The sequence below is a fragment of the Periophthalmus magnuspinnatus genome, chromosome 6 (genome assembly GCF_009829125.3).
Source record: "Periophthalmus magnuspinnatus isolate fPerMag1 chromosome 6, fPerMag1.2.pri, whole genome shotgun sequence".
In the NCBI taxonomy this organism is placed as follows: Eukaryota; Metazoa; Chordata; class Actinopteri; order Gobiiformes; family Gobiidae; genus Periophthalmus; species Periophthalmus magnuspinnatus.
In genome coordinates this window covers 19,941,607-19,969,444 of record NC_047131.1, presented here as the reverse complement: position 1 = coordinate 19,969,444, position 27,838 = coordinate 19,941,607, and the positions used below count along the sequence as shown (strand labels likewise).

Here is a 27,838-nt window from a genome sequence, read left to right as displayed (position 1 = left end):
TTTCGTGATCCTACTAATGAACTAATATAAAATCAAATATATAAAAATTTATGGGTATAGTTAAGTTAAAGGTTCTGTTTTGCGTTGTGAACAAGAATATTCCCATAGACATTCAGTCCTTCTTTAAATTAAGAAATAGTCGCTATAACTCAAGAGGTTTGCTTTGGTTTGAATCTAGTAAAATAAGAACTAATGTGAGGAAAAGACATGTGTCTGTTTTAGAAATAAGACTGTGGAGTGATCTCAGTGATGAATTTAAGTTAATTAAAACTCTGTCCAAATTAAAAAATAAATAAATTAAAACATGAATTAATTCATACATATACATTGTTGTAGGTTTATATGTGTCAAGACATTTGTGTCTAAGATATTGATTAAAATAAATGAATAAGAAAAGAAATAATAATAAGAAAATGATTTTTTTTTTTTTTTTTTTATGTGATTGAATTGTGGAGTTGGGCTTACATAAGCGAGTTGCTTCAGCCCAATTCTTTTTTAGTTGCAATCAATACAAATATAAAATGTAAAAAAAATAAATACAAAAATAAAAAATTTACTTCATTCACTCATCTTGAAGTTTATTTTTATTTTCTGTTCTGTTTATCGCCACGTACTGGTCGACGCATATCCTGACACCCCACACGAGAAGCGCCGCGTCTTAAAAATCACAGCCGAAAACAAGAAGTCGGTCACGCCTCCCTGAAGTCGAGGAGAACCAAATCAAGTCCTAATGTGCATGTGTCATGTGTGGTGGACTTTACCGTAATCTGCTTTGAATCAATCCAAAACCCAATTCCTAATTTTTGAACATTTACTTTTTTGTAAAACTGGACAATAATTGTACTTGACTGTGCGAACTCATGACTCATAATTTCCCAGATCTCAAAGAAAAATGTCATCCTTACTCGTGCTTTTATAGTTTTAGATTGAATCATCTGTCATTAAACTTATCTGCCAGCCCAGCCCATAAGAGCGTGACAAAGGTTATTTCAAATCATAGAAGATACACTGAAGATACACGCTGTAATGAGTTTTATCATCAAAATGGGGGTTATAAATTGTTTGGACATAGCCTTTCTTTTTGGATGCCAACGTAGCTTAAAACCAAAAGCAACACTGGAGGAGGAATTCTTCAACAAACTTTTCAATGAGTTCAACGCGTAAAGTGGGCGTGACTTTGACATGAATAAGAATTTTGGTGTCCTACATTTATCCCCTTCTAAACTGTTTTGTAAACCTATGGATTGTTACAGTGATATTAGTGAGGCTTTATTTTTGCACGAAGATCTGGACGCATGCGCAGTAGAGGCAGAAAAAGAGTCGCGTGCAACTTTCTGTGCACTTATGTCAGGGGTGTCCAAACTTTGCCCGAGGGCCAAATGCGGCCGTCAGATCAATTTTTTTTGGCCCTCAAACCTACAGGTGAACTGGCCCAACTGATCATAATCAGTACTTTTTACGGCAAATTTGAATAATGCTACCAATATAACCTAAATACTGCATTGTCAAACAGACCAAATGTTAATATTTCAAGCCTTATTTAAAGTAAGAAGTCAAAACTATGTTCTACCATCTGAATTATCCACTGTATTGACCACCGTGGCCCTCCGTGTCAAATATTTTTCAAGATATGGCCCTTGGTGAAAAAAGTTTGGGCACCCCTGACTTATGTGATCTGAGTGCGCAACAACACAGTCCTGGAAGTAGAGTTCTCGGTGCTGCACTTTTCTCTGACACTTTTTAGCGACTTAAAGTTTTCCTCTCGGGGCTGGGCAGAAACGATGTGGCGCAGTTTTATTATAATGACAGTTTTATTATAATACCTGATCGTAAATGCACAGTTTCAAGGCGTATGTTGAATCTGTCAGTAGTTATCCATGAAACCAGCTGCGATACTAATCCGAAACTCCTCCGTTGTTTGAGAAGTAACAATAGGTACGTGTCCCGTTGCACTAACAAAATAAAAGCTAATGCCTGATGTCAAATTTACAGAGAACATAGAGACTTATTGTGAAAGAGTCAGGCAAACGGCACAAGAAGATTCTGCAGGAGACAGCTGATTCAAATTATGTCAGTCACTGTAAAGGGTCAGTTAAATAAAATACATTATGCAGGCGTCATGAGGCGCTATTTTAGCCCTCCATCACCACACTATCATCAGTATAAGTACTTTGAAGGGACACTGCAAGCATTTGAGTTTGTTTAGTCGGAGGAACCATATAGATTTAGAAGAAATTGCTATATATGAACAAAATGCTCCAAATTCTTCATAATGCATTAGTCACTCATTCATGCACAGCAGCCTATATTCTCATAAAATTACGACTTTATTCTCGTAAAATTACGTCTTTAATGTCGAAATGCTATGAGTTTATTCTCGTAGCACCTGTATAATTGGTTTTATTTAACTGACCCTTATACTCCGTCGTATTATACTACACAAAAGTGAGAAAAAATCTGAAAGCCTAGGCTATGACCTTATGGCTTTGCTTCCAGAGAAGTAAGACTATCCTGAAGTGAACTTTGTCTTTGAGCAAAGTGACTGCTGATTGGTCAAAAACTCCTAAAGAGACGGATACAGTTCCGGATTATTGCCACAGAAGAAGCTCCATTGCACACTACAAGAAACACAGGTTATCGTCTGAGCGACTCTTCACTTAACAAACAGCTCATCTAGATCCAGTCGTGTGGCCACAGGCTCGGATATTGTGTCGACGGGTAATTTTGGTAAGTAGTAGCCTAGTATCATTGATGCACACGACGTATTGCATTGGTATGCACAAAAATATGCCTCCTGCACCTTTAACAGCGCTGCATGCAATGTGCCGTGGCATGTTTTGGACAGTTGAGACAAGGATAACTGACTTTGATGTAGTCTACGTGGTTACTTACAGGCATGTTGCTATTTTTTTTTATAGGGAAGTAATAGACTAGTGGATTACAGAAGGTACTGCGCAGTCTTGTTGTGCAATAACAACGTTGTATTTTGTCATTTAGACCTATTATTGTGGAAGCTTGTCGCTGTAAATGATCATACCGTCGTTAGTTATAATAATATAAACATAAATTTCACTTTCAGGCAACAATGTTTGACCCATAGAACGTATAACAAGTTTTCAAAGTAACTGAATTAAGGAGGATGGGTTGTCTTTTATTTAAGTTTATTTTATGGCAGTAAATTTGTGGGTAAAAGTCAGGTCATTAAGTCTGTTTTCTACTTCAACCAAAAAATCTATAAGTTCACACATTAGTTCTAAAATAGTATTAGTTATAGGCAATTTTCTTTGATTTTGTTTCATAATTTTGTATGAGCACTTGTACTGGAGTGGTTTTAATGGTTTTCAGTGCAGCACTTGGGAATGTTTCAATTTATAAAATGTGTTAATAAAGTGAATCAGAAGATTCAAAGAATATTAAGTTAGTATCAGTAATACTTTGTTTGTTCTGCAGGTTGCTAGACCCAGTATGGCTGCACTGCGTTTGTTACAGAAGGGCTATTCCACCAGCATTACTGCCATCTCACATGTCCACACAAGCAGCTCTGCCTCTGCCAACATGCACTACAAAATGCTGGTGCTGGGAGGAGGTAGTGGAGGCATTGCCATGAGTTCCCGCATGAAGAGACTGTTTGGGGCAGAAAATGTGGCTGTTGTGGAGCCCAGTGAGGTATGAGCCTTGCATTGCCAGTTTATTGAACTCATGCACTACAATATAACAAAGAGGAGCATAAAAAAAAATCAGTGTAGCAAAAAATAAGTTTGTTTCAAATAAGATTTAATACACAAGATTTGTATATGTAAAAGTAAAATAGAATATTTAATCCTATGGGGTAAGGGTTTCCTTACCTTTACCCCACCTGGTGGTTTTAACACGTCATAAGTTTATCTACAGTTGTATGGAGTGTGGTATGAATGTAGTCCTGTATCATTCAGTGTGGGAGCGGTGCTGTAGGAAGTGATAGATAGATTAGAGTTCTTCTGGTTCTTTACTCCACTGGAGTGGGTGAGCAGGAGTGATCATATGATCAGCTTTACAGATGACTTTGTCAGCACAATGTCCCTTTTGCTGGTGCTTCTTTCGCAGCAGACCACAGCAAAGTACAGGGTGATGCCAACTGGTAGAAGATCTCCAATAGCTTACAGCAAAGTCTTGAACTTTCTCATGAAGTAAGCTATACTTATGCCCTTCTTACACAGCATTACTATTACGCTACTTTCATGCGCATGTTGGGCAGTTCGGGAAACATTTCTTTGATGGCTTTGTTTGTTCACCCAACCTGTGTGTGTTCATATACTCTTGTTTCGATGCTGCAAACACTCTATATCTGTGATTGATTTAATATTTTGCACAAAAACATTTTCAGAAGTTGCTTAAAATTGCTCTCCCAAGCTTAATGTTCACTTGATACAAAATATCTTACAATCCATCTCATTTTGTGAGAACTCTAGTTTGATATTTTGCCAATCAAATGTCTCTGAAGTTACAACTGGCATTGTTCATGCCTCTTCCAGAATTCTCATGCAAACGACTTTGATTGAAACCACCTGAATATAGGGCCACGCTATCTCCCTAAAATATAGGTATATTTACGCACCATCCTGTCTATACTATCTACTATTTCTATTCCAGAGTCACTACTATCAGCCAATATGGACCCTGGTTGGTGCAGGTGCAAAAAAAGCTGCCTCTTCAGCTCGTCCCACTGCAAGTCTCATGCCCTCTGGAGTGAAGTGGGTTAAATCAAAAGTCCAGGAAATAAACCCAGACACAAACACAGTGCGTACAGATGATGGGAAAGAGGTATGCAATATTTTATCTTTAAAATTGTGACATGACAGCTGCGATATTTTTGTGATATGATGTACTTTTGACCATAGATTTCCTATGAGTATTTAATAGTCGCTTTGGGTCTACAGTTACACTTTGAAAAGGTACTTTATTCAATTTACATTGTACATGTTGTGGTGGCTTAGATGTATGTCCATTCTAATGTGTACAGTTGTATATTATTAATACATTGACTCTTTATGTGTGCTTGCAGATTAAAGGCTTGCCAGAGGGATTTGAGCATCCAAAGATCGGCTCAAACTACTCAATCCAAACAGTGGAGAAAACATGGAAGGCACTACAGGATTTTAAAGAAGGAAATGCTGTGTTCACTTTTCCCAATACACCAGTGAAATGTGCCGGAGCCCCACAGAAGATCATGTATCTGTCTGATGCATATCTCAGAAAGGTAGCCTACTTGCAGATAATTAAATTGGCTTACTGTCAGAGGTGCGTGGAGTAGCATTTGTACTTATATAATGGCATTGTTTAAGTTAAAAGTAAAATGGCAATCTATTCACAATGGTTTGATGTCAATGAATACTAGTATTACAGCTTTCAATTCTTATTGTAAATACAATACACATTTACACTCACAAATACTTGTTGAGTCTTGTAAATGACACGTGTAGGCATTTAAAATCAGATTTTTGTGTTCTTATTTTAGACAGGGAAGAGGAATAAGGCCAAGGTGATTTACAACACCTCTCTCCCAGTGCTGTTTGGCATCAAGAAATATGCTGACTCATTGTGGGACATTGTGAAACAACGTGACCTACAAATCAACCTCAGGCAAAACCTGATTGAGGTGCGAGCAGACAAACAAGAGGCTGTGTTTGAAAATCTGGACAAGCCCGGTGAAACCAGAGTTTTTGAGGTAAATGTCTCCATATCCAAGAATTTAACTTTATATATAAATCAGTGTTAAATCAATTAAGACCAAGTGCTAAAAATTCTAAAAATAACTTTTGACAGTGATGTAAGAGAGAATAGATGCATTTAGCGTAATTAAAATGCTCTTTGTGTTCCTAGTATGAGATGCTCCACGTCACACCACCAATGGGTCCCATTTCAGTCATTAAAAACAGTCCTTTAGCTGATGAGGTTGGGTGGTTAGATCTGAATAAAGACAATCTCCAGCACAAGAAATATCCAAACGTGTTTGGGATTGGAGACTGCACCAACCTCCCAACGGCTAAAACTGGAGCTGCTGTAGGTATGTTCATGTCTGTGATATAGCGTTAGTTCATAAGGGGAAATAATAGACCCACCTAAATAATGGCCAAAAAACAAGACATTTGCAGTATTATTTTTAACCATATTCCTCCTAACAATTATAATTCAACTCTACAATACATTTTTACTTTGATGTATTGTTTAGATTTGCCCACATTTTATAGATGCAGCCAGTTTAACTCGATTTATTGTAAACTATACACTCAGTATGAAGTTAAAAAAAAAATCTACCAGCTCACTGCACATAAGAAAACATATCACAACAACACATTTACACATTATTTATTTATTTATTTCAGAGACAGTTGCCTATTAACAAACATTTTTGTAAATATACCAGAATTAGCCAGGAAAGCTGTTTTTCAGCTGTAGTTCTGTGACAAATGTGAATGTTGGCCTAAAAACAAAATAAAGGATACAATTTAATAGCATACCTTAAGCAAATATTTACACTATTTACAATATGTGACAGACACATCAGTGAACCAACAACAGTCCAATAGAGACGCACATCACAGAACAATTATACATGCACTAAACACAGACATAGGTACAGGACAGGAGGCCAGTAGGAGGCAGCGTGAACAGGTGTCATTGTTTTTTGTTTTTTGTTGTAGCTGCCCAAACAGCAGTTTTGCATCGAACCATAAGCAGGATACTTAAAAATCAGAAGCCTGACAAAATTGTAAGTTGTACACTATAGGGATTTATGTTAACATTTGCAATATTTCAAATGTGGTTGTGTTTTTTTCTTCTTTGTTGTAGTATGACGGCTATACCTCTTGCCCATTGGTCACAAGCTACAAATCAGTAATTTTAGCTGAGTTTGACTATAATGGGCAACCACTGGAAACATTTCCCATAAACCAGGCAAAAGAAAGCCGGATCATGTATCATATGAAAGCAGATGTCATGCCCCATCTCTATTGGCATGGGCTTCTAAGGTAAACATTTCACCTGATAATGTAGGCTAGTTGATATATTCTATCTTTGTCATTGTAGTTTCACTTTTTCTTTGATTTAGGGGACTGTGGGGAGGGCCAGCACCATATCGGAAGCTTATGCACCTTGGAATGAAATGAACCAGTTTGGCATAGGAACCTTTAATTGTAAGAAGGAATGAACTTTGTATTTACATTTTCATGTAAGTACTCTCAACTGTCTGGTAGAGTAGGGGATGCAGGGTTTTACTGGGAAAAAAGTGAACTGGACATTAAAGTCCTTGCAAAATTGTTTTCTGTCAACATTATACCTAATGTAAATGTTTTGCAATGTATTGTACATTTTACCATTGTTGCCTTTTCACTTTGGAGTTCACTTTGAATGCAAGTTGATAGAGCCTATTGTGTTTTGTCCCATTGAATGTGTTTCAAGGTTACTATATCTCATTTTGTTAAACACCTGTGCCAATAAAATATAGGCCTTTCTAAGATGATAATACAGGCCTACATAGCAGGTATAAAGCATAATTATAACAGGGTTGTTCACAGTATTTATACTTTTGAAAAAAAGAATATACAAATTATGTTTATTTATATTCTTCTTCTCCCTGACAAGAAAAAATGTTTTCAAGAAAAACAGTTTTTGTGCAAACACTTTAAACTGAGATTGCAATGCACCTTTTTACACTCTTGCACACACGGGCTTGAGGCACCAATGGCTATGATGAAGTTATGACACGGCCAAAATTAAGTTTAATTGTGCTATTTTAAATTGATAACGCAACATTTGGACTACATATCTGCAGTGGACGGTGTCTGGGAAGCCCTATCGTCACATATCATTGTGCTTTATAAACGTAAATGTCGTTACAACATTCCACTGTTCAGAAGAATTGTAACTGCGGTTCTACACCAAAAGTCTTCCTTTCCTTTTCTTAATCAATCACTCATTTCTTTCAAATAGGCATGTTGTGACATGTTACATCTACAGTGAGGCTTAATAGAGCAGGCTTCAAACCGTCGACCAAAACTAAAACCTAAGAGAAAAATCCTGCATAAACAAGTCATTTGGGACACTTCCATGACTCCAGTGGCATCTACACTGAAGCAGCCTACCTCTACTTGCCCTGTTGCTGTGCGCTTTTCTTGGCCACGTCGAAGCCTCTGCGCGAGTGTCGCATTCTGGTGCGCAACTCCAGCTTCTGTTTGTGACGAGGCGGGAAATGGCGTCCGCTCTCGGGCTTGAGCTGTGACTGTCGGAGCAGCAAACGCAGCAGACAGCGACAACCACGGCCCGACCGCTCTCTGGGGCCGCCTCAGCTGCGGCCAGAAGCTGACATCGCGGTGTGACTGAGAAGCGCTTCCCAGATCATCGGTAAGCAGCGACCGACGTCAACATGTAAACAAAACAGGTTTGTCCCCCTCAGAGCTGCTAGCTGTGGCTAATGTTAACAAGCTAGCGAAGGGGGCGTAGTCTGAGGGCAGAAAATAGATGCAGTTAGCAATGAGCAAAATGACTAACCTGCGTGTCCGGCTTAATGGATTGGCACGTTCATAGTGATAAAGCACAGGAAGACACTTTATAATGAGAGCACTCAGGAGAGGTTAAACGGAACGGGAAGCAAATAATGACATAGCTTTGCTTTGGTGATTTCTGGAGGTTTGCTAGCCTTGTAGCTTAATAGTTGTCATCTGAATGTTGGCTACAAGACTAATTGATTTAAATGGGTCTAAAACATGCTTCCGAATAAATGATATTTGTGACTGTATTTAGACCTCTAAATGTGCCGTGCTTGACCAAGAATAATAAAGCAGTATGTTGTTTTATTAGCGAAAGGCTAATGTTAGCTAGATCTGACGTCGAAGGTGTTAACACGGGCTCCTGATGTTACATAACAAAGAACAACACTGTTATGATATTAAGTAAATTAAAAATACGTGAGTCGGAGCCTATAACTGTCAAAAACCTCCAACGTAGTTGTTATATTATTTTGTAACATTTTCTTGTCGTATTCACGTTCATGATGGGGCATCATATGATCTCCGCCCACTCACTGTCAGACTGCATTTGGTTTGTCATATGACTGATGTTTATAATAAGTGACAACTGCTCATAAAAGGAAAACTCACTGATATGAATACAGTCATTGCAGTTTTTTCAGGCTGGTTGTCATTATGGATAGTAAGTAGCTGTACAAATAATTTTAATTTAATAAAACGTATATAAAACGACGGTAGTAGTTATAATCACAAAACTTGTCATATCTGTAGGTTAAAACGTCATTCATGCTTGTTGCTTAATGTGTGCATTTTGTCGTCTTTAATTCTTTCAGAGTTTCTATGTGACGTTGGGGCACAATGAGGCTGAGAGTGCGTAAAGCTCCTCAGCAGCCAAACTTGGGCCTTCGCTCCCATCTGCCCCAGGGCAAAAGGAAGCGCTGCGCAGTGGAGCCATCACCTGTGAGAAACCGAGGCAAGATGCAGAAGAATGAGACAGGCCTCCTCTCCACCATTAAAAAATTCATCCGAGGGAATGCGGTTAAGGTGAGTGGGGAGAAAAGTATTTTGAGTTTAGTTTTTGTGCTGTGCTGTTTACTGTTTGGTCAACTGTGGTTGTTTTAAAATGTACACAAAAAATCAATCACATTTATATAGCACAACACATATCTGTATCTACAAATCAGTATGTGTGTTTGGATCTCTTTCAGATGGAACAGGAAATCCCTGCCAAGAAGAGTCGTATTGATTGTAACTCTGACAGTTTAATCACTTCAACACCACAAACTAGAGGCCTTGCCAACAAAGGAGTCACCAAAGTTTGTAGAAAAAGTCCCAATAAAGGTACTGTGATATTGTATAGTGTACAGTATAAATGTTTGTATCTATACTTACACATACTACTATATATGTTTTAGATACACTTGCCCTAAAAAATAAACCTCTAAAACCAAATGGAAAACTAGAGACCCCTGTTGAAGAAGAGAACAGTCCTCCTCGTACCACTTTGCTTGGGACCATCTTTTCTCCTGTCTTCAACTTTTTCTCACCAGCAACAAAACTAGGTGAAATATAAACACTGCTGTTTAAAATACAAATCATGCATCCTACACAAAATTACATTGTAGTCATTTCTTGAGTCCAGCCACTCCTGGGTCAGACTCTCCGGGCCAAGCAATGGAGGCAGAGGAGATCATGAAGCAGCTGGACATCGAGCCAGCAGAGGAGATGCCGAGTAGCACTCTCACCTCCACAGAGAGCATCACTCTTTGCCACAGTAACACTGCGTTACCCACAAGGCTCCACATCAGCACTGACTCCATTGAAGAAGGGGAGATCGTCACAGAAACAGATATGCCTCCGCTAACGGGTACAATCACTGTGGACTTAACTTTATCTTATTAATGCTGGAAAGACAATCAAAAGAAACAATAAAAAATTTAATAATTTTAAGAATTGCCTACATAGAATAGTTAGTTGTGTTTTTTTTATTATTTTAAACTATTTATCTATTATCTTGTTTTATTGCATGTACCATTTTCCTTCTGTTCTTTAACTGTGCGGTGCAATACTAGAATTTCCCCACTGTGGGACTAATAAAGGCATATCTTATCTTAACAATTTGTATACTAGATATCATATTAGCTCATCTGTAAGAAGTAACACTGAGTTTCCTTTTTAGCTCCTGGTTGTATTCCAGAAGGAGGTTATCCTCACCCTTTATCTCCAGTTCCTGTAGAAACTTCATATGAGGATGACTGGGAAGTATTTGATCCGTAAGTTATTATTTTATTTTTTATCTGTTTAAGTTTTCTACTATTCAAGTCTGTTCAAGGTGACATTGTTCTTGGTGCTAGTAACAGACATGCCACTGGGTGTCAGCAGATACAATATTTTCATAATATCTGAAAAGACTGAATTGAACTGCCACAATTGTATTGCATGTCTATAGTGATGGAAATAGGCTTACTACTTATTGTATATTTTACTACAGAAATATTTTTGTGTGGCTTTATCACATGCCTATTATTTATTTTTCAGCTACTTCTTTATCAAGCATGTGCCTCCATTGAATGAGGAGCAGTTGACGCGTAAACCAGCACTACCTTTGAAAACGCGCAGCACTCCTGAGTTTTCCCTCGTTTTGGACTTGGTAAGAACTAGAAGGTTTTACTATGTTTTAAATTAAAATGTATGTATTACAGGTTAAATATGCCTACAGGATGAAACACTGGTTCACTGTAGTTTGAATGAACTTGAAGATGCAGCTCTTACTTTTCCTGTGCTCTTTCAAGACGTCATATACCAGGTGTGATACTTGCCCTGCTCATTAAAATTTTAAATGTTTATGATAAGGCTTAGAACTTTTTTTAATAACTATACAGGTATATGTTCGGTTAAGGCCCTTTTTCCGAGAGTTTCTTGAACGCATGTCTCAGTTGTACGAGGTGAGATGAGTTTTCCTACTAACGTTTGACATACCAAGAGTAAATATCCCGATGACGGTTTTGTCTTTTAAATTCCTAGATAATTCTCTTTACTGCTTCAAAGAAAGTGTATGCAGACAAGTTACTAAACATCCTGGATCCAAAAAAACAGCTGGTGAGGTGAGTGCTAACATTCTATCTTGAACTTTGCAGACATTAAGAAGTTTAGACATGTTTTATTTGAAGCAATTCATTTAACTAGTTTAAGGAAGTTTTTGTGCAGACTTTAATGCTTGCTTTTCATCCATCAGACACAGACTATTTCGAGAACATTGTGTGTGTGTCCAAGGAAACTACATCAAAGACCTCAACATCCTTGGACGGGATCTGTCCAAGACTGTAATCATTGACAACTCACCCCAAGCCTTTGCCTACCAGGTAAAACTATGATATATAAGATAAAAAATATTAGTGTTATAAGTGTCTACTTATAACTGTGCTTTACTGCGTTTTAGCTTTCTAATGGGATTCCTATTGAGAGCTGGTTTGTTGATAGAAATGATAATGAACTTTTGAAGTTAATCCCTTTTCTTGAGAAACTTGTGGAACTGGTAAGTACATTTTTGAGTAATTTTAAAATCAAATTCTTTAAATATAAATATTTTGCTGTAATTTAATTGTGACGCAGAATGAAGACGTCAGACCGCAAATCCGGGAGCGGTATCGTTTGCACGACCTGCTTCCTCCAGACTGAGGTCCTTAACTTTTTCTGTGCATTTTAAACTGTTGAGAAAATTAATTGAAAATTCAACTAAATTAACAATGACATTGTGTTTTTTAAAGATAATGCAAAAGAACTGAAAGTTATGTTTTAAGTCAAAAGTTGTGTATGTTTTTATACAAATCAGAACAAGCAGATGTACTTTCTCTTTGCTCGTAACTTTATGTGCGACCTTGAAGTCGAAGAATGACAAAACTGAATGTCAAGTGTTAGGTTTTATGGACCTTGTAGGCTTCAGCCTGACATTGAGCGGCCAGTCAAACCTGTAAAATATTCACTATTTACTTGTAAATATGTGTAAATAATGTTTTCTTCAAGGTTTCTAAGTCTTTTTATTTTCAAAATTTTAGTAGCTGTTCTTTAACTTGCTTTTTTAAATGACAAATGTGTGCATTTTGTTGAAGTTGCTTGTTTTGTTGTATGCCTGCGACGCGTTATTCCTGTGATGCTGTTCTCCATTACATGCAGTTGTCAGTGATCAGGTGCAGTTTTAAAAAAAACAAATGTATATTTTAAAAGCTGTAATGTAACATAGATTAGGTCTCAACTGAATACCAAGCCATAGTGGCCCAAAATTATTTTGTGGGGGATTTGTATGGACAAGTTTCTGAAGACCTTATGACCAGTTTGAAGGGTTTGGGACTGGGTGTGGGATTTGGGGGGGGTCAGACATCTTGCACTTTGACATCCAGCCCTTTGTAAGTTAATGTAAAATCTTGTCATTTTCTACACAGGTGTGCATCACCTCAACTTTGTTATGAGGTTTAAAAAAATAAATTGTAGCACCAGCAATTGCCAACATGTTTGCTTCTTGTTTTTCAAGGCGACTTGTTTGTGGGATCTTTACAATGTAGGACTTTTATTGACTATTGAATGAGCTCTCCAGTTGTATTCAGTGTTACTCAGTGGTTTCCTTGAAAATAAATAACATTTTATACAAGTCTCTTTTTTTTGTGGAATGACGGCACTATCTGAACCACAATATGCAGTTCTGCTTAGAGGTTTTGTGTTGCATGTGCTGTTGGAAAATGCCAGCTGCAGTCTTTATTGATACAATTATTCAGTTATTGTATTTGCCCAACTTTTCTGTGACCATCAAATAAGATTATTTCAAATTAAATGGTAAAAATGTGTCATGTTTTCAGTGTTTGTTGCACATAAAATTAATATTAATAGTATTTGTAAACATACTATTGTAACTTTTTCAGAATAGAAACACGAATTCGGTATTGACAACACAAAAAGTCATTCTATTGATCCAGATGCTCTGCCACTGTTACTCTACAAGATTACGAGATATCCATCCCACTGATACAGTGCTGCCTCAAACCTTTTGTTGTTGTAGAAATAGGTCATTACCTGATTGTTAAGTGTGCTCTGAATTGCCCCCTTTCTGGTCATGTGACTTCAAATACAAAGGGGGCCAGTGTTTTTGCCATCAATATACTTATCTAACAATGTGTCTTGGAGGGACAAATTTCAAAACAAAATCATACCATTGATAGTGTAAAGATAAGAGATCCCGTCTGTGAAACCCCCATCTATTGGCTGTTGTGGGGGGTGGAGATGATGGCCCATAAAGTCTACTTGTGGTGTGTATATAAATTACATTGTTACATTTGCACTCATTCAAAAACATATAAAATGTGGATGTGTTTCTTGGGAACTTTCGTGTTGGGGGCACTGGGGATAACAGGTGGGTAATAATTTATTTTGTTGTAATAACTTGAATGAAGTGTTCCTGAACTTGAGTAAGCTTAGATTTTTTTCAGCTCTATCCACATAACATTATAAAATATTGTATAAATATGGTTCAAGGCCACAATATGGAAGGCTTTCAAATGTTATTTACGTAGGATTATACATTTTTATTTTGAAATTTTGTGTGTGTGAGAGTGTGTCTCACCATCCAAACTAAACAAAAACCTCTAGCTTTCAAGTTTGAAGCATTAAGGCCTGTATTTTATGCCAATAAAAAACTGAATAAATGTTGTTATAAAGAATGTTTGGGTTACACTTCCATTAGTAGTCGATTAGTAATCCATTAATTGACATTCAGCATCTTTAGATAAAAAAAAGAAAAAAGTGTTTACTTCTATAATATACACTGCAATATTTTGAAATTACTCAGGGGACTCTCCACCACAGGACGTTCGACACCAGCATCTTAAGGCCCTCCACTGTCCCCCCTGTGAGCGCATCCACTGCTCCCCCAGACAGGCACCAAGGCTCAGGTGTAAAGGGGGGGCGACCACAGGTGTGTGCGGCTGCTGTCCCGTCTGTGCCAGAACGGAGGATGAGACCTGTGGGGGGGCCTGGGACTATCTGGGCAAATGTGATCAGGGGCTAGTGTGCGTCTATGGGGAGTCGGGACAGGACAAGACTGAGAGGACTGGAATCTGTAAAGCAGGTATAACAGGCTATAACTGTATGCAATTTTCAGTCCTTTAGAATCTATTATGCAAAAATACATTAAGGTTGCAGGATCTAAAAAAAAATGAAATAAGTGTAGGAAATGTAGATGTAATGTAATTTTTTATGTTAATAGTTTTTCATATTTTGAAATGAAATAGTTTGTTTTCTGTTGGAGCTAACGTTATTCCTAAAACATTTAGTAATTAAACAAGCAACTTAACATTTAGATCATAAAATATACAAATAAGCTGGTGTCACATTTCTTAATGTTTCTTATTGTAATGTAATGTTTTTCATTTCTTAAAATAAACAACAATTTTCATTCTATATACTTTTCTTTTTATTGGGAATGGAGCCAAAGTAGTAAACGTTTTATGAGCTGTTCAGACTGATAGTGTGGTCAAGGCTTCCTTTGATTCAAAGCATTCGGCTTCACAGTTTAGACACAATTATGACTGTTATCTGTGAGCAGTGAACAGTTGTCACCCTGGCTCATTCTGCATCTGACAGACACGATCGGACTACTCTGTGTTGTCCCATTGATGTCTCAAAAGCTTAAAATCAAATCATCATTTAAATTTTCTGTTGTATTTATTTTATTGTGTTTTATAAATATTTATACATCGTTTTTTTTTAGTTATTGAGCCACTGGATTCAGACAGCTGTCACCCAGAGTGCACAAAGGAATTCTGCAATGAAAATCCAACAAAAATCTGCTCTGCCAGGTATCCATCCATTTTTGCTATATGCTTGGTATTTATCACAATTTTCCTTTCAAAGTTAGTTAACGCTATATAATATGGATTAGGAATGAGAAACATCATTTGTAAATTAAAAAGCAAGAATATACACAAATTGAGTTTTGATTTTCAAATTTTGCCCTGATTTAGCATTGACTCCTATCTAGTGTTATTCAATAATTTCCAAACTTTTCTGACTCATAAATTTGGAAAAAAGGCTTTTTATATCACTCAATGTATGGGGGAATAAGGGAATCACATTTACCATTTTATTTGTTTTTATTTTTTGTATGTTTCGGTGCCAGTGCTTTGAGATGCACTATGTGTCAAAAATATTTATCATTACATGTATTATTATTATTAATAAAACCTCATAAAATATGTAACTGTCAAAGAAGCATTAAAATAGGTCTTGATTAAACTTGGGGTAATATTATTAGAGGAATAAAACCATAATAAAACCCAGAATTAAATTAACTAGCACAAGTTGGTGCAAATAATTTATCACCTAAATTTTCATCATACAAGCTTATGCACATTTGTTGTGTTATGATGGTTCATTTATTCATTATGATTTCGTTTAGGCTTGTATCTCTGGAGAGGAGACCTTGCCAGGGCTCTTGTCAGCACACCTCGTGCTCCGCCTGTGTCCTGCTCGTACCCCCGTACTGTCCACAGACCTGTCCCTCCTCAGATGCATCCTGTCTGCAACACTTCGGAAAATGTGTTCACAGCCATCTGCTCACATCTCTCAACCAGCCTGTGTGCCACCATAACATACAGGTAAAGGCTGCTTATTTTCCTATTTTTCAATAAAAGCCATAATACGGTACTGCTTCTTCTTCACAGAGTAACAGTGGAGGACGCCTGGTGTGTTTGGTCCCAGACTGTCCAAATGCATCAAAGTGAATTCTTGTGAGACTAAACTGGGAAAAACAGGTGTATGTAGCACGAGCACCAAGGCAGCTATTTGTACAAGTATACACTGTATTTGCATTGCAATTCAAATAAATAATCTCTTACTGAAGTATTGAGCCATGTGACACCCCACCACATCAGCAGGCGGCCCCCTGTGACGTGAAAGTTATTCAATAACAGTTTATGAGGCAGCCGATATAATGATCTGCTATGAACAGGGCCAACAATGGGTCTTCTGTGTGGTGTTCTTCAAATATAACACTTTCAAAGTAAAACGCTTTATCCATTTCACAACAATCACTTAGACTTCAGTGGATTTATGTTAAGTATTTGATGTTTCATAATAGTCAAACCCATCAAAACATGTATGCTTGTATTTAAACTTGTACAATAGGTTTTCTTTCTGTAATGCATTTCTGTAAACCAAAATGCCAAGATTTATATCCTATTATTACAAACATGCATAAAATAAATGCTTTGGGTAACACCTTATAATAACTACTCCTTAATTCGACTTGGATAAAAAAGCATAAACAAAGACTTAATTCAAAATAAACAAATCGTTCAAAATGATTCAGGCTTAACACTACTTTAATTAAGGGGTTAGGGTTAGGGTATCAAGTAGTTACTCAGTCTTAATTCATGATAGTATATTAAGAATTATTAAGTCTCCCTTCATGCTTTATTAAGGTTGCAAAAATTTTTTAGCTATGGATAAACATCTCATTAAATGACATATCTCTATCTAGTATCTGTCGTCATAAAAGAACACACCGGTTATCAGCACCTATAGAGCTCCTTCCCACTTCTACTGATAAACAAAGCAGTGTGTGCTTACCAGCAGCAATAAATCTGCTTTTGACAGAGAACTGGTTGATGTTTTAATATGACCCAGACAAAGGGAAACAATAGGAAAGTTAAATAAGGAATATTTTATAACAAAGGCAAAGTCTGGGTAAATATATAGACTAGACAGACTATTTAAAGACGCAACCTTTGAAGAATAATTATAAGAATGTAAACAATTATTTGTCAAAAAACAATTCTACCCTGTTAATGCACTGGAGGGTAGAAATACACAGTATGAGGAAAATATACACTGAGAGCAACTTGAATCTAAGACTTCAGTGTGTGAGTGACCTTCCTTACTTTGGTTATTAAAAGAAAATTACACTTTTTGTTACTAAAGTAAAAGTAATAATTTTCTTATAAATGATTTTAAAAGAAAATACAATTGGCAGCCCTAGCTACTGTATAAAACATATTTACTTTCTAAACAATAGATTGGGTAATTGTTTAACTTTGTTTATGCATAAACATAACACGCAACACGTTTCAGAGCTCGGTCTGAGGAAGGCACTATATGGGACATGTGTCATGAGGTCTTGTCACCTGAAAATTTTTTTCCAAAAAGAAACAAAGGAGTTGGAGTTGAAGGCACCAATCAAGAGCAGCAGCAGAATATATAGACTCATCATGACGGCAAAGTGGTGTCTGAGCAGCCATGAGGAGCTCTGGGAGTTTCTACAAAAAAACAAAGTTACATACTTTATTAACAACAGCAACGAAATGCAGTTGATAGAGGAATCATATGGTAGAGATACTTCTTAAAATTGCTCTAAATAACCAATCATTAATCATATATATATATATATATATATATATATATATATATATATATATATATATATTGTTTAAACACTAAAAACAAGAGTTACAAGAGTTAATGATTAATTCATGGTGGCTTTAAAGAGCGATATGAGAGTTTATCCTACACTGGATTGTTTACAAAACTGATAAAATTGCCACCCCTACCTTTTACTAACACTTACCTCGATAGATGCCTCTTCTGAGAGTAAACCAGCAGATACTTGATCCGTAAAAGCTGATTGTTGGTGACGACAAAGTATTTTTGGGGCACGTCTCCTCCTTCACTGTTCTTTGCTCTAGATCTCTGACGGTCAATGATTTCTGAGTCTGAAAGGCGTTTTTTTGTTTTACTTTTAGTTTTAACATGTAAAACGTAATTCTAGAAGGGGGGTTCAAGGTCTTATTTATATATATATTATTTATGTACCGGTATATTATTTTTGGAGTGTAGAGGACATACAAAATCAGCTGTGTTTGATTCTACAATTCTGACTTTGGAAATACCTCTAAAAACTTTAAATTACCTTTTTTCTTGGCTTGACACTTGACATCAGGGTGGTCAATGACTTCACACAAGGCCACGCAGCTGAGCAGAGAACCCAAGAGACTTTCTCTCCACCCACTGCTGTGTGGACTGTACAGAACTGCCATGCTGAGGTCACTGGTCAGGTAGGTGCCTTCTCCAAACACAGAGTTCTGTAAACAAAATTAAAGGAATTGTATGCAGAATTTGTTTTTCAAATTCTGATCTGAATCATCACTACCTAAACTCCAGCACCTGTAGCCAATCTCGAATCTGTGTTAGTGCAGCCTCTGCATCTCAGTGAGTGAATTTGGAGGTTCTGAGCTTTTACATGAGGTTTGGCCATATACAGTGAGTCACAAAAACATGCATGTTGTTAGAATAACAAACCTTGTTGAGGTGACAGTGTAGCCCGTTGTGAATGATAGAGTGAAAGTTTTCCAGACGGCTCCCGTGGAATGCATAGAAAGTGTCTCGTCCTGCCCTAGTCTTCTCGAATCGGGCATTTTGCTGGTCGTTGTATTCAATCTCAAACAGGAAGTCTGGTGCTGGTCCCAAAAATCCTTCATTTTTTGTCAGGTTGCACAGATGCACATACTAAAAGAAATAGGTAAAGCTTTATTTTTTTACTTTGTAGTCTGCTTTTAGGTATCTATTCAATAAGTTATTTTGTGTACCTCTTCTTTCTCCAGTGTTTTTATAGCAAAACTCTTTGAAGAGAGAATCCAGTGTGTAAGAGCTAAATGGTGAGCTCCTTCTCCAGGTCGCAGTCTCACCAGCTCCCTCACACCAGGCAGTGATTTCACATCAGCCAACTGCAAAAGATAACTTAAATAAATTAGAGCGAGATAACAGAAAAGGATACACTAATAATAATAATATCATCCACATCATCAATATATAAACATGAAATATATACAATAATATAAAGTTTAAAATCACATTATAACAAAAGGAGAATGTGTAGGGGTCTGACCAGTTCCTCAAAGTCCTTGTTGTCACCACTGATGTACCGAGGGGGAAAGGGTCTAAGCAGGGAGTCCCTCTTGTAGTTCTGAGCTGCTGCCACAAACAGGCTGCAGCGGAGGTCCGCGGCCACTGGGTCCCGGTGCAAACAGGAGCACACCAGCTCTCGAACCACGTCGACTGGGACAGGCGGTTGCATCCCACCCCTGCAGGGACAAGCAATAAACTTACTTAAGATATTTACAACCAATTATTGCAAAAGGTTATTGCAAAAACATAACATATTATTTAAACAGTTGGATTTCTAGGGTTCTTTGAGCTTTTGGCAAAGAAGGATGTGGGATATTTGACACCGCAACAAGAGTGTGAGCATTAACTGCCCGCCTCGCTCTAGCATGATACAGGGAGCCACATTCTGAAGTACCTGTAGGTAATACTGGTTAGGGACCCTCAATAAATTACTATTGTAGTGAATGGCATTTGATTAAAAACTTAATCCCTTGAAATGATTATACACAATTATGAAAAACACTTCAAACTAATGAAAAAATACTTCATGTATTGTGTGCATATATTTCATAAAACATTTGATAGTGATTGTATATTTCATGGTTGATTAATTAATGTATTTTTTTCAATTGCTTCCAGGTCAGGTGACCTAGAAACTCCAAGCCAAGTTATTATAGTAGTCCTAGTTCTTTAGTATCATACACACCTTTTGGTTTCCAGAATTAACTCTTCGTGGGCATTTCAGGATTTTTTTCCCCTTGAAAATCTGATTTCTTATGAAAAAAAATCCCACAAAGGGTTAATTCTGGAAATGATCTGGTATGAGTGATACCCGAGATTTAGAGTAATAACTTGGTTTGGAGTTTCGAGGCCACCTGACCTCGAGCTATTGAAAAATACACTGATAAGTAACTAAAAAAAATCCCAAAACATTACAATACAGTAAAATATGTCAAAAATATAAACTTCACCGCGGTATGATTGCCTTAATGGACAATTTTCAAATTTCTTGGCTCATCATTTAGACATAGATAAAACCTACTCAAGTTTCAAAAGTTAATGTCACTTGTCACATTTTAGGCAAAAGGAAGCAAAGGAGGAATAAAAACAGAAATGTATCAAACGACATTTTAAATGTATTCAGATACGGAAACGATACGGTGCAATGCACCATATTTAAAAAAAATACAGTCCAACTAATTTATGTATCTGTAATTGTCTTCAAAACTTTAAGAGGAGGTCTAACTGAGCCAAGACCCATATGCTATCATACTAACGATACACTGTCTGTAATGCTAACAAGTCGATCGTGTCCCCATTTATGAACAAGATCAAATAAACATGTATACAACCACTTTATGTATGACAGTTGTACTCGTGAATATACTTTGCATGTTCAACAAATAAAAATAAAGTGAATAAGTTATATTATATCATACCTTCTGTTGTCAACTCATAGCACTCGGCAAACAGGAAGAGCTAGCACTAGCATTTAATACCGGGGCATTCATGGGACCTCGAAGAAACAAAGTTCAATAAAAATATAAGGAATGGTAAACGAGGAAAAATATGAATCGAACGTGTATTTTTTATGGAATAATGCTATATATTTTATTTACACAGTCTGTATACATTGTGCAACAATTAGGAACGTGCGAGAGATGTTTAAGTGTAACTTTTATTAAGTCATCGGCTGAACTTTGAAAGCACCGTCTATCGCAAGGCTGGAGTGACCACGGGCTGGAGGCATAGACCGTGTGGCCTGAACTTACAGCGTGGACTGACGGAATGGGTTGTCCACACATATAACAAATACACGAAATCACGAGAAACCATTTGGTTTGTTTTGTTTATTAATTGATATGATATCATAGTACTACTGAGAACATTTAACATAGTTGTAACACTGATAAACAAGATAAATAAAATAAATAAATACAATTAATTTAGATATTTTTATGTAAATCTAAAACGGTATCGATTTTTTTCTTTCTTTCTCCTACCTACCGTCAAAATTGTAATTATATATTATTATTATTATTATTATTATTATTATTATTATTATTATTATTATTATTATTATTATTATTATTATTATTATTATTATTATTATTATTACTTACAATGACTTATTATTACTTATTTACTACTTAGCTGTGATTTCAGTACTCTGGACAGCGTCGGGCAGCGGCGGAAATGAATCAACATCGCCTCTCTGTGATTGGTCTGTTTAAGGCCAGCAACAAATCCCGTCTCTCTCCATCTAGGCCGTGTCTGCTCTCGGCAGGGTAATATCGGCAGTGGAGGGTTTTGTGTGTAAAATAAAGACCAAAAATCACATCATATCGATTTATCCACAACTCTATAATTGGAGGAGAGATATTTTAGCCACACCAGATTTAACCTATGTGCTTTTATCGCTGTTTCTTTAATGCAGACGGATCCATAGGATGCTAAAACACGGAGGCTTTTAGCTACGCTGTGAACGAAAGGTAAAATTTCTTCTCCAAATATCTTTTTCAGTTTATTGCATTGAAAGTGCATTGAGTTAACACGATCGACACAGTATGTTGCTTCGTGTTTTCGTTTGAATGTGTAGTTTGATTCGTGAGTATCGGTTTGACCTGCTCTGTGTCCGGATGGAGGAGCAGTAGAGCTGAAGGACGCTCTCTTCACGATGCCCACTTGCACCGTGTCCTAATGTTAGCATCTCCGCCCTAAAATCCAACTTGAAAGCCGTTATACCTCTCAAATTGTCGACAAAGCGAATAAATAAGTATTTATGGATGGATTATAGATCCTTGCATAAGAATAGACAATTTTCTTCTCTTAAACATCTTAGGCCAAATGCCCTCTTTGCCTATGGGTTGCAGCATCTTCATGCTACATGTCTACAATCAAGATCAGACACATGTCTGAATAATTAAATGTATATATGCACTTTTTTTTTGGCTTTTCAATCCAAATGATAACATTGTCACCTTTCACCCTGAGTAATCCCATAGACAAGTGCAGCATGTTTACAGAAATCCTGCATTTTAATGTATTTTGTTGCTTGTTGCATGTTATTATTATTATTTTTTAAGTAACTCTTATTTGTTAATCCCCAAACTCCACTCAGAAGCTGTGTGTGACAGATTAAAGCTAATTTCTGCTCTCCTCTCTTTGCAGTTGTGTCTTTAGAAAGCAAAGTCAAATTTGTGTGCAAGTCCCCCCAAAAAAAACCTAAAGTATCATCATGGCTGGTAAGCTTTTACAGTAACTATTCATTCAAGCTGTGTATACTGCTTTATAACATTGGTGTAAGAACAATAATCAATACTATAATGTTATTACTACAGTCTTTTGTTTCTCTGATACAGTGCTATAAAATCTATTGTCTGATTTAGAAAACAACTTCCCCCCACTGCCACGGTTCATCCCACTCAAGCCCTGCTTTTACCAAGACTTCAATGAGATCCCAGACCATTGCCGGACTATGTGCAAACGCCTTTACTACCTATGGATTTGTGAGTTACATGACTAATTAACCTAGTTACCTATTTTCCTCCTCCATATTATGTTGGCTATTATGTTATCTCATTCAATCTTTAAGTGATCTGTTAGTAGGCTATTAGTTGTAGTCATTGTCTGCAGCCTCTTTGAGCAACAGTGACACAAAGACAATAGGGGCTATTTTATAGGCTCCATTTTACCTACAAATCAAAATTTGAACTATTTATGTTGTAACTTTTTGATGTATACTGATAGTCACAAGACTGCCGTTTGTCATTTCTGTATAGGTTCTTCCACATGAATCTGTAAGGTTTGTCCAAAAGTAAATGCGTGTTTTCCCAGTAGTTTGTAGAAGCCCATTTGCAGAGGTGGAAAAAGTGCAGCCAATTTGGTTGCATTGACATAAAAACTCAGGGTAATGAAGATTAAAAAAAATATATACTGTACTACTAAATGCATTGTTATTGCTACTCCTCATTTTTTGCAATTGATGGAGCAACAGTATTTAGTTGATAATTTTTAAGCTTTCACCCTATGACCAAGTAGCAGGTTCAAATCTCGCCTGAGGCCCTTATCGTTGTTGTCTCTGGAAAGCATTACCCTTATTGCTCAACGTAGGTACAGTAGTTTCACTGGTTGAAACAGGAATGGCATGTGCTATGAAAATTTGTTAAAAGAGGTAACTACTGAAAAAACAAGGAGCAGCTAAAAAATCGACATCTACATAATTTGAGTATATGACTTCCACCTCTGTGTATTATTGTGTGCTCTACAATGCAATAGTAAAATCATAAATGAGATTGTTAATTTAGATGTTAGTTTGTGTAGTAGATTCTTTTTATTGCCTTTGAGGTCCTTACACATTTTGTGCAATTGACAGTGAATAGTGCCACTCTGGCAGTGAATCTGATTGGTTGTCTGGCGTGGATGTGTGGTGGAGGTGGAGCGACTAACTTTGGCATGGCTATCCTCTGGCTCATCCTCTTCACGCCTTGTTCCTATGTGTGCTGGTTTAGGCCCATATACAAGGCATTCAAGTAAGTTGTTTTTCATACATATACTAAAGTACTGTATCTGCCATTTTGTTTAACTTTTTTGAATGCATATGTTTCCTTGCAGGACTGACAGCTCCTTCAACTTCATGGCTTTCTTCTTTGTTTTTATGGCTCAAGTTGTGATTGCTATCATTCAGACAGTTGGGATCCCAGGCTGGGGAGTGTGGTAAGTGCACAAACAAAATCAATGCAAGTTATGAAAAGCTGACCGTTTATTATTATTGTATGTTTCGGGGATCTTTTATATTCTAGAATCTTCTTCTGTTATCCATTCATGAATAATAAAGATTTCATATTTGTATTCATTTGTATTCATATTCATAATTACATGTTACATGTTGTTTTGTTATTATTATCTTTGAGGTCTACTCTATGGTTCTCTTCATTTGTTGTCTTAATTTTCATGGTGTTGTATATTTTAAATTTGGAGTGCTTTAGTCCTGCTTTAGTGCTGATTTTTTTTTCTTATTTTTTCTTGTTTAGGACATGCATAAACCAAGTTTAGATACAAGTTATTAAAGGATCAACAATATGTTGTATGTTGATCATTTGTCGTGGTACTTGGTGTGAAATAAGAATTTACTTATATACGCATACTACTCATTGTATCATAAACACTTTTTTCTTAGTGGCTGGCTGGCGACCATTACCTTCTTCAGCACCAACATCGGCTCAGCTGTTGTGATGCTAATTCCCACCATCATGTTCACTGCAGTGGCTGTGCTCTCCTGCATTGCCCTCACAAAGGTGAGGGGCTAAGACAGACTTTTTTAGTGTAAAAAATAATTAAATAGAATGTATCTGATGGTCGCAACAATCTGAAGGTAAACAGTTCAAACGCAAATAACAGCTATGTTATGCATGTGGTGGATTTTCAGACAGTTAAACTTCATATATGAAGTAACAGACTTTCTAACTATCTAATCAACATATAACCAGGAACATCCAAATGAGATTCACAGTATTTCTTTTCAATAAAGCATCAGCAAGACATAGTGGACAAGTAGATGTATCATACAAAACAAACAACTGTATAGTCAAACAGACAATAGAAAAATAGAGATTGCATTTATATATGCATTACAATTGGTAATATATATTATACTTTTGTGTGACACAGGTTCATAACTTCTACCGTGGCAGTGGAGGGAGTTTTGGTAAGGCCCAGGAGGAGTGGACCACCGGTGCCTGGAAGAACCCTCACGTCCAGGTTGCGGCTCAACAGGCTGCAATGGGAGCTGCTCAGGGTGCCATGCAACAAAACCAATACTCTGCAGCACCCACCTACAACTACGATGAGCCAATGTAGGACAGAAGGGCAGAGAGGGAGAGATAAAAAAGGGATCAATTAGGAATTCATAATTAGGTGCCCTTCATTTCAACATGATTCTGAGAGAACAATGGGTTGCATTCATGTGATGTAATTTTACACATTGCAAAAATCAACATTAGTTTTATATATATATATATATATATATATATATATATATATATATATATATATATATATATATATATATATATATATATATATATATATATATATATATATATATATATATATATATATATATTTTTTTTTTTTATTTTTTTTCCATTTTGTCTATGCAGTGTAGAGTGGTAATAGTGTTAAATTTAAATAGGGCAGGCATCTGTGGTCTCCATCACATTGGATCACACCTTTTTGGATTCTACATTGTGATAATGTCTTATTATTTAGACAGTGTTGCCACTATGTGAAAGCCAATTAAAAAGAAAATTCCCAAATGTATGTACTTATTTTAAACATTTATAGTAAAAATACTTGTAATCGACATATTATCTATGACATTTTGCCTGCCCATAGATGTCTTAAACACAGACATGTGATAAGACCGAGTTCATATTGTTCTCTTACAGAATCAGGTATTCTGTAAAATGTTAAATATATTTCGACACATGTAGTTATCCATATAGTCCAATATCACGCAGAAGAACAATCTTTTTACTTTGCTCATTGTAATGTGTTTTACTCTAACTACAGACATAGGAAGTTCCCTAAAACTTTATTGAAGTATTCTAAGGTGGTCCACAGCAAATGACTGTCTGAACTATAATGCATTTGAAGGATTAGTAATAGCCATATTCTATTATATTATGAGCTTCCATATGAAAATTTAACTAAATATATTATGACCAAACAGTGGGCAACATATTATAATTATCCAAAGAAGATTGATTGATGAACAAATCTCTCTATAATATAATTGTGCTATACAGTATTTTACATCTCAGGTAAGAGAATTTTAATGCCCCTCTGGTCTTCTTATGTTTTATGTCATTTTGTCCCAGCCTTTTGTCAACAAGGCGTACCAGGTTTGGCCATTCTACACACAGGGTGGTAGCACTTCATCAATGGAAATTCTTGACCAACTCAAGAAGCACATGCAAAATTAGGATTTTCTAGATAAACATTCCAATTTGTACAGGTCATAAAATGGAAGAACCAAAACATGTGAACGTACAGTAAATATGTCATTGTTGTTGATGGTGGCAGTGTTGTATGATGGATGTTTTCCCCCTTTGGAAACTCTCCCACTAAATGTAACTATTTAAAAGACTGAATTTCAGGCCTTAGCTTGTCATTTTGTGGCTGTTGGTGTTATTCTGTTATAATTAGGTCTACATGATAAAGATATCTATAAAGAAAAATACATTTAACTTCACTTCTTATGAACAGAAGGTAAACAAGAGACAATTGTGTGTTGTAGCCCTTGTGTGGCTTGATGTGTCCATATTTTTTATTTCAAATCCTCAGAATTCACTAGATGGTTATAACAATAATTCTGTATTAGACTTGAAAATGAAGTGAATTGTATCTGAATGCTGCTTATTTGAAAACAGTAAGTTGTCTTGTCCGGTTGTGATAGTTTGGTATCATTAGACAGTTTGTCGGGTTCCTTTTTTTTGTATCTGTTGTTTTTTTTTAACCTATTTATATATATTTTATGGATGATGTGTGTATGAAGTTCTCTGTGTCTTTCCATGGCTGAGGGTAGTTACCAGTTTTACTTGTTTTTTGTTTTTTTGTTTTTTTTTTAAACAGTAGTCCAATATTTTGTAAATTTGGTAAACATTTGGATAGATAATTCCAAAATGATTCCAAGACAACTGGTCTGGAGAAGTAGACAGAAGCAATGACACCAGTTATGTTGTGTTATGAAATTACACATTTAATGTGTTTATAGCATAATAAATACATACCAGATTTCATACAGTATACTGGGTATAGGACAGGAAGTCTGTACCCATTTCTCTGATCCTCTAGTTGGTTGGTGAAAGGCCAGCCCAGCCATATTTTGGACATGGATGGATTCAACTTCAACAAGTTAAGACCTATGTTTGAAATCAAGTTGTCACAGTGTTTTGTACCTTATTCCTATTGACTTCCCCAATTCAAGTAAAGAATAAATCAACTGTCCAAAAGTCAAACTACTATCACAAAATTCTGAACTATTTTGAAATATGTTCTCACTTTTATTTCCATATTTGCCAATATTATGATGAATCCTAGAGGAGCAATACTAACAAATGTAAGACATTAAAACCATGTTTTAACCAATTGTTACATAAAAACTTTTCACAATTTGTCACTTCACCAGCACACAGTATTTATGATATATAGCCATATCATTTTGTGCATTGTAATTAGTAAATGCACAGGGTTTTTGGCTCCATAATCAATATGCACAAATTCATTCTGTTTATAGTTGTGGTCTATGGTGAATTTGGGACCATATTTTGTACATACAGCACAGTTATAAAATGGTCATTGATGCTGGTGTAGTTGTTGTGTAGCAATTCATTGTACTAAAATTA

The 27,838-nt window shown here is 36.3% G+C and overlaps 6 protein-coding genes across 7 annotated transcripts in view; 4 read left to right on the top strand and 2 right to left on the bottom strand.

Moving 5' to 3' along the window:
• The window catches only part of LOC117371856 (protein mono-ADP-ribosyltransferase PARP6-like), a 218,056-nt gene that overhangs the window by 152,750 nt on the left and 37,468 nt on the right, over positions 1-27,838 (bottom strand). The window lies entirely within an intron of this gene.
• Positions 2,587-7,441, top strand: sqor (sulfide quinone oxidoreductase). 2 transcript variants are annotated; one of them, XM_033968789.2, is made up of 10 exons: positions 2,587-2,727; positions 3,451-3,666; positions 4,630-4,800; positions 4,878-4,931; positions 5,042-5,236; positions 5,495-5,704; positions 5,860-6,043; positions 6,681-6,748; positions 6,829-7,007; positions 7,088-7,441. In XM_033968789.2, the coding sequence occupies exons 2-10, from the start codon at positions 3,466-3,468 to the stop codon at positions 7,143-7,145; spliced, it is 1,320 nt and encodes a 439-aa protein (XP_033824680.1). In that variant the 5' UTR covers positions 2,587-2,727; positions 3,451-3,465; the 3' UTR covers positions 7,146-7,441. The 2 variants fall into 2 exon arrangements, with proteins under 2 accessions (XP_033824680.1, XP_055078280.1); XM_055222305.1 differs by having other exon boundaries at positions 2,613-2,727; positions 3,459-3,666.
• ctdspl2a (CTD (carboxy-terminal domain, RNA polymerase II, polypeptide A) small phosphatase like 2a) lies at positions 8,055-13,149 on the top strand. The gene is made up of 14 exons (XM_055222303.1): positions 8,055-8,379; positions 9,338-9,548; positions 9,713-9,845; positions 9,920-10,066; positions 10,147-10,371; positions 10,684-10,777; positions 11,043-11,154; positions 11,224-11,310; positions 11,387-11,449; positions 11,529-11,608; positions 11,740-11,866; positions 11,944-12,039; positions 12,117-12,183; positions 12,272-13,149. Exons 2-13 carry the CDS (start codon positions 9,363-9,365, stop codon positions 12,180-12,182), a joined length of 1,416 nt encoding a protein of 471 aa, XP_055078278.1. The 5' UTR covers positions 8,055-8,379; positions 9,338-9,362; the 3' UTR covers position 12,183; positions 12,272-13,149.
• si:ch73-330k17.3 (IGFBP domain-containing protein) lies at positions 13,493-17,074 on the top strand. Its single transcript, XM_033968791.2, has 5 exons — positions 13,493-13,905; positions 14,341-14,619; positions 15,262-15,349; positions 15,949-16,147; positions 16,214-17,074. Exons 1-5 carry the CDS (start codon positions 13,776-13,778, stop codon positions 16,271-16,273), a joined length of 756 nt encoding a protein of 251 aa, XP_033824682.1. The 5' UTR covers positions 13,493-13,775; the 3' UTR covers positions 16,274-17,074.
• Positions 17,399-20,893, bottom strand: parp16 (poly (ADP-ribose) polymerase family, member 16). Its single transcript, XM_055222306.1, has 7 exons — positions 20,871-20,893; positions 19,432-19,627; positions 19,133-19,270; positions 18,846-19,052; positions 18,457-18,628; positions 18,115-18,259; positions 17,399-17,806 (listed from the first exon to the last, which is right to left on the bottom strand). The coding sequence occupies exons 2-7, from the start codon at positions 19,618-19,620 to the stop codon at positions 17,671-17,673; spliced, it is 987 nt and encodes a 328-aa protein (XP_055078281.1). The 5' UTR covers positions 19,621-19,627; positions 20,871-20,893; the 3' UTR covers positions 17,399-17,670.
• scamp5a (secretory carrier membrane protein 5a) lies at positions 21,742-25,408 on the top strand. The gene is made up of 7 exons (XM_033968043.2): positions 21,742-21,922; positions 22,602-22,675; positions 22,820-22,939; positions 23,806-23,962; positions 24,045-24,146; positions 24,610-24,727; positions 25,101-25,408. The coding sequence occupies exons 2-7, from the start codon at positions 22,669-22,671 to the stop codon at positions 25,287-25,289; spliced, it is 693 nt and encodes a 230-aa protein (XP_033823934.1). The 5' UTR covers positions 21,742-21,922; positions 22,602-22,668; the 3' UTR covers positions 25,290-25,408.